Genomic DNA, 6,886 nt, shown 5'->3' with positions numbered 1-6,886 from the left:
TCAGGGCAGTGGGGGCCCGATGGTGATGCTGCTGTTGGTGACCCTCGGGCCATACCAGCCAGCCCAGTAGTGAGTGTCCACACCACCGTGCTGAAACCAGATGTAGCGGACGCCAGGTGGGTAGTTGGAGAATGTGTGGGAGACCTGAGGGACAGGCAGAGGGAGGGAGAAAGGTCAGGGGAGCTGACCCTAAGGGTGGCACTGCCTGAGGGGGCAAGGAAGAGATGAAGGGGTGGAGCTTTTAGTGCTGAAGAACAGTGGACTAGGAGTCAGCAGAATGGGAGCCTGAGCCCTGGCTCTGTGGTTCTAGGCTTCACTTTTCTCATCAGTAAAATGGAGCCAAGTCTGGCCACATCCAGTCTGCAGGATATCATGCAGAACAAAGGAGCTGAAGGAAACCTTGTAAACTGCCAAAGGATGTCCAGACCTGCCATGGCAATACGGCTGGCACTGGCCAATGTTGCCACTCAAATGAGTTAACATTGAAAATTCAGTTCCTCGGTCCCACTACAGAACTGGTTCTGACAAAATACTCCATAGTTACAGGTGGCTACTGGCTACCATGTTGGTCAACACAGATACAGGACATTCCTATCACTACTGGTCTAGATCAGGGGTTGGCAAACTTCAGCCAGAGGGCTACCTGCCAATTTTTGTAAATAAAATTTGGCAAACCTCATTTACATATTGTCTAAGTATCCTTTAATGCTGCAACAGCAGAGCTGAGTAACTGGCACAGAGATTATATGGCCTGCAAAGCCTAAAATATTTATATCTGGTCCTTTAAGAACATGTTGACCCCTGGTCTAGGTGATACTAATAATCAATATTAGTCATCAGTAGTAGTCAGCCTTTTTGGACATTTCTTTGGGCCAAGTTTTACAAGTATCATCTCACTGACTTCTGGGAGAGCTTGCTCTATGAGCTCTGAAGATGAAGCAACAGAAGCTCAGAACAACTGAAGCCCAAGTAAGAAGATGCAGAGCTAGGATTTAAACCCAGGCCTGCCTAACTGCAGTCTTAGCCTTAGCGGAAGTCCACGTCTCTGTCCTCTGCTCACACACCTCCCTCCATTTGGCATCACTCTTCTGCTGGATCATTGCTGGGTCTGCCTGGAAGGTCCCCAGAGGTGCATGTGCTGATGATAGGAGCTGAACGCTCAGCTGGTACTTGGACCCGCAGTCCGGCCTGGCTGCAAACCTGTAGGCAGAGGGACGGCCCATCAGGACCTTGGTGGTGGGGGGCAGGGTGAAGGTGGGGTGCCGAAGTGGCAGGGCTCTCCACCTGCCCAAGACTCTCGTCCCAGACACTCACCAGTCCTTGATCTCGATTTCCGGCCGTGTGGTGTCCATCAGCTCCTCCCAATACCCTTCGGCCTTGAGGTCTACCACCTGGGACTTGAGGCAAGTGCTGGATGGGGGTGGAAGGATGGGAGGGGCTGAGGCTTACCACTAGGGCATGGGGGGCCATGACTGCCTCTCTCTGGGACAGGAGAGACCCCAGGGGGAGGTGACTTGGGCTGCCCCCCACCCCGAGACTCCCAGACTTGAATCTTACTAATAAGAAGTCACGAAGTATTTCTTGACCTGGCCATTGGGGAATTCCTTCCTCTGGTCTCCAGAGAGATCTTCTACCTTCCACTCATCACCACCATTCACATCCAGGCTCCAGAACTCAAACCCCTCTGGTGGGAAAGCAGAGTTCACATAGAAAGGGAGCCCCTTGGTGGTCACTTCTCTCAAGTGCCCCCCTTACCTCTGTTCGTCTCCGTGGATCTCCCCAGCTGCACTTGAGCCATGTGCTATGGGACACTGCAGATCATCAGTGCTCACCTCCTATTAGTGCTTCCTGTATGCCAGGCCCACCTGTCAAGTTTGTCATGCTGTGGTGGCATGCATGTTGCTGTGATGCTAGAAGCTATGCCACTGATACTTCAAATACCAGCAGGGTCACCTATGGTGGGCAGGTTTCAGCAGAGCTTCTAGACTAAGATTAGGAAGAAGGACATAGCCAGATCCACTTCTTAAAAAACTGGCCACTGAAACCTTATGAATAGCAGTAAAACTTTATCTGATATAGTGCCAGAAGATGAGCCCCTCAGGTTGGAAGGCACTCAAAATACAACTGGGGAAGAGCTACCTCCTCAGAGTAGAGTTGATGTTACTGATGTGGACAGACTAAATCTTTGGGAACCTTCATTTGTTGAGGTGGCACAACTCAAAATGAGAAGAAATAGCTGCAGATGTCCATTAATAATCATAACATGGAATGTATGACATAAGAATTTGGGAAAATTGGAAGTTGTCAAAAAATGAAATGGAACGCATATAGATATGCTAGGCATTAATGAGCTGAAATGGACTGGTATTGGCCATCCTGAATTGGACAAGCACATGGTCTACTATGCTGGGAATGACAAAATTGAAGAGGAATCGTGTGGCATTCATCATCAAAAAGAACATTTTGAGATTTAGGCTGAAGTAAAATGCTGTCAGTGATAATATCCACAAGCCTATAAGGAAGGCCAGGTACTACAAGTACTATTTAAATTTACCCAACAACCATTAAAGCCAAAGATGAAGAAACTGAAGATTTTTTACCAACTTCTGCAGTCTGAAAATGACCACACACGCAAACAAGATTCACTGGTAATTAGTGGTGATTGGAATGGGAAAGATGGAGACAAAGCAGCAGCATTGGTGGTTGGAAAATATGGCCTTGGTGATAGAAATGATGCTGACATCACAAGACAGAATTTTGCAAAACCAACGACTTGCTCATTGAAAATATCTCTTTCAAAAAAAAAAAAAAAGTGGGGACCAGGTTTGCTGGCCCAATCAAGCCTGGTGGAACCACTGAGATAATGGCCCCTAGCTGCCCTTCAGGTCTGGAATTGAACCCACACCTGTGGCTTCCAGCCAAACAATAGACAGGCATAGGAGTTGAACATTTACCTGGGGTAGATACACTCCTTGGAGAGAATAATCATGGGAGAAAGAAGGGCTGCTAAGGCACAGGGAGACAGCTCAGGGTAGGAGTGCATGGAGGAATGAACACAGGGAAGAGGTAACTATTGGGAGGAAGTGGGAGGGGAGATACTGCATTGTGCTAAATTATGTCAATGTCATGAGACAAAATGTATGTGAACTGCTGCATGGAAAGTGTATTTACTCTCTAAATTTTCACCCAAATCACACACACGCACACAAAAGATACAAAGGAAGCAAAAAACAAATAATCTCTTTCAAGAACATAAATGGTGACTATACACCTGGATCATGTCAGATGGAACATACAGGAATCAAACTGACTCCATCAGTGGAACGAGGTGATGGAGAAGCTCAATATCATCAGTCAGAACAAGGCCAGAGGCTGACTGTGGAACAGACCATCAGTTGCTTATATTCAAGTTTAAATTGAAGCTAAAGAAAATTAAAAGAAATTTATGAGAGCCAAAATACAACCTTGAGTATATCCCATTGGAATTTAGAGACCATTTGATGAACAGATTTGACACACTGAACAACAATGACTGAAGACCAGGCGAGTTGTAGGATGACATCAAGGACATCACACATGAAGAAAGCAAAAGGTCATTAAAAAAATAGAAAAGACCAAAATGGATGTCTGAAGAGACTCTGAAACTTGAAAAGAGAGTAGTTAAAGCAAATGGAAGAAACAATGAAGAGCTGAACAGAAGATTTCAAAAGGTGGCTAAAGAAGAAAAAGTAATAAAATAAAATATGCAAAGACTAGGAGTTAGAAAACCAAAAGGGAAAAACACACTTGGGATTTTTCAAGCTGAAATAATGAAGAAAAAAAATTTAAGCCTCGAGTTGCAATACTGAAGGAGTCTATGGACAAAATATTGAATGATGCAGGAAGCATCAAAAGAAGATGGAAGTAATACAGAGTCACTGTACAAAAGAATTGGCCGACTTTCAACTATTTCAGGAGTTTGCATGTGATCAAGAACCGATGGTACTGAATGAAGGAGTCCAAGTTGCACTGAAGGAACTGACAAAAAACAAGGCTCCAGGAACTGACGCCATCTACTGAGATGTTTCAACAAACAGGTCAAAGTTGAAAGTGCTCACTCGTCTATGCCAATAAATTTGGAAGAAAGCTACTTGGCCAACCAAATGGAAAAGAGCCATATTTGTGCCCATTCCAAAGAAAGGTGATGCAACAAAATGAGGAAATTATCAAACAATATCATTAATATCACATACAAGTAAAATTTTGCTGAAAATAATTACAAAACGATTGCAACAGTACAACAGGGAACTGCCAGAAATTCAAGCCAGATTCAGAAGAGGATGTGAAATGAGGGCTATCACTGCTGATGTCAGATGGGTCTTGGCTGAAAGCAGAAAAATGTTTACTTGTGTTTTATTGACTATGCAAAGGCATTTGTGTGGATCATAACACATTATGGATAACATTGTGAGGAACGGGAATTCCAGAACACTTACCAGGAACCTGTATATAGACCAAGAAGCAGTCATTCAAACAGAATAAAGGGATACTGCGTGGTTTAAACTCAGGAAAGATATGTGTTAGGGTTGTAACTTTTCACCATACTTATTTAATCTGTATGCTGAGCAAATAATTTGAGAAGCTGAACTATATGAAGAAGAACACGGCATTAGGATTGGAGGAAGACTCATTAACAACCTGCAATACACAGATGACACAACCTTCCTTGCTGACGGTGAAGACGATTTAAAGTGCTTACTGATGAAGAACAAACATTACTGTATGGATTACACCTAAACATTAAAAAAAACCAAAAATCCTCACAACTGGGCCAATAAGCAATGTCATAAGCAGAAAAAAGACTGAAATTGTCAAGGACTGCATTTGATGTGGATCCTCAATCAATGCCCATGGAAGCAGCAGTCAAGAAATGACAAGAGTATTTCATTGGGTAAATCTGCTGCAAAAGACCTCTTTAAGATGTTAAGAGCAAAGACATCACTTTGAAGACTAAGGTGCACCTAACCATTGTCTTTTCATTAGTCTCATATATATGTCAAAGCTGAACAATGAGTAAGGAAGATGGCAGAAGTATTGATGCACTTGAATTGTGGTATTGGCAAAGAACACTGAATAAACCATGGACCGCCAGAAGAATGAACAAATCTGTCTTGGAGGAAGAGCCGGAATGCTCCTTAGAAGCGAAAATGACCAGACTTCGTCTTGTACTTTGCTCATATCATGCTTGGTAAAGTGGAGGGCTAGTGAAAAAGGGGAAGGCTCTCAGTCAGATGGTTTGACAGAGTGGCTGCAATTACAGGCTCAAGTATAGCAGTGACTGTGAGGATGGCCCAGGACTGGGCAGTGTTTCATTCTGTTGTTCACAGGGTCACTATGAGTTGAAACCAACTCGACAGCACCTAACAGTGTGTCAGGCATCATAAGTAATTTCCGCTGGGAGTCCTGAGATATCTGATGACATGAAAACAGACCTGGCCCTTTCCACGACTGGGAATGCTCTTCCTGGGCCAGACAAATCTGGGTTGAGTGACTTTAGGCAGGTTGCCTTCCCTCTCTGAACCTTGGTTTTCTCCTCTGTAAACTGGGCTCAAAAATATGGACTTGCAATTTTTTTTTTTTTTTTTCCTGTAAAGGGCCAGAGAGTAAACATTTAGGCTTTACGGATCCCATACTGTCTCCATTACATAATCTTTTTAAAATTTAATTTTCAACCCTTAATAAATGTAAAAACTGTTTTTAGCTCCTGGGCCAATTTGGGTCATGTGCCATAGTTTGCCAACTGCCAGTCAAGAACATGGTTGTTGGGAAGTCAAATGAGGCAAGGCATAATGACTGGGGGGGCCCAGACCCACTCTGTACCCCACCTTCAGCACAGGGATTGTGCAGGAGGTTCCTGTGGAGGCTGCGAAGGAAGTAGAAGGTCTTCCAGTCGGCCACCGGCTGGTTCCAGTCTTCTGTGATGAAACCCTCACGCAAACACTTGCGCTTCCAGACGGTTACCAGGTCGATTAGGTCGCGCCAGAGGCTGCAGACGGGGCGACAGCGCCGCAGCAGCTGGCGGGCGGGCACGTGGGTAAACAGCTCCAGCAGGATGTTCTCGGGCAGCTCGTTGATGTTCCCCACAGCCATGACTGGTGGCGTGTACCCACCCTCCTGGGGTTATCGAAAAGCGCCGCTTAAAGACCAGGCCCTTCCTCCAGGAAATGGTATTTGCAGCATTCCGTGGGAATGGTGGTTCCCATCCCAGTTCTGTTGTTTGCTATCTCATGAAAATCACACTGTGCCTCTCCAAGCCTCAGTTTACTCCTTGGTAAAATAGGCCATGAACAGTACTCACCTCTTGGGTTCAGCTGGAGAGTTCAACAAACCAGGGTCACACAGCAGGTGCGCAACCAAAAGCGAGCTCTGATTTTCTCACTGCACCTCAAAACGGCCTCTAGGAGGCTAAGGACCCGCCCAGTCACACAGGCAAAGGGGGCAAGGAAAGGAGCCCGAGTCTGCTGACTCTAGAGCCAGCCTTTTTCCATTAGGCCACTGTAAGCTGAGACTAACAAACTGCAGCTCCACAGAACACTCCGGCCTGCCCAGTACCTTCTCCAATCTCTCCCATCTTCAAGACTGGTGAGATGAAGAGGTGGGTGTGGGAGGTAATTATCATTGTCTCCAATGGAGAACCAAAGGGGCCAAAAGACTTTCTCAAACTCAGAGGGGAGATAATCTGCCAAAAAAGATTGGAGAGTGGGTGGGCGATGGGGGAGGGCCTTTGCGATGCTATCCCCCAGCCCCACGCCCGTGGCTGGCCTCAGCCCCAAGTCTCCCAGGGCACCCTCGCCTCCTCCTACCCCGCCATCGCCATACTATGCCTTTAAAATGCCCACCAAGGTCG

General features: G+C 45.8%; 1 protein-coding gene across 1 annotated transcript; it reads right to left on the bottom strand.

Moving 5' to 3' along the window:
• On the bottom strand, positions 1 to 6,129 carry LOC103198458 (F-box only protein 44). Its single transcript, XM_007942631.2, has 5 exons — positions 5,865 to 6,129; positions 1,558 to 1,684; positions 1,315 to 1,410; positions 1,065 to 1,200; positions 1 to 144 (listed from the first exon to the last, which is right to left on the bottom strand). Exons 1-5 carry the CDS (start codon positions 6,127 to 6,129, stop codon positions 1 to 3), a joined length of 768 nt encoding a protein of 255 aa, XP_007940822.1.
• Positions 6,130 to 6,886: the final 757 nt, after the last annotated feature.

This window comes from Orycteropus afer, unplaced genomic scaffold, assembly GCF_000298275.1.
Source record: "Orycteropus afer afer isolate SDZICR_OR568_19922 unplaced genomic scaffold, OryAfe1.0 scaffold00094, whole genome shotgun sequence".
Lineage (NCBI taxonomy): Eukaryota > Metazoa > Chordata > Mammalia > Tubulidentata > Orycteropodidae > Orycteropus > Orycteropus afer.
This window is presented reverse-complemented; position numbering and strand designations above follow the sequence as displayed.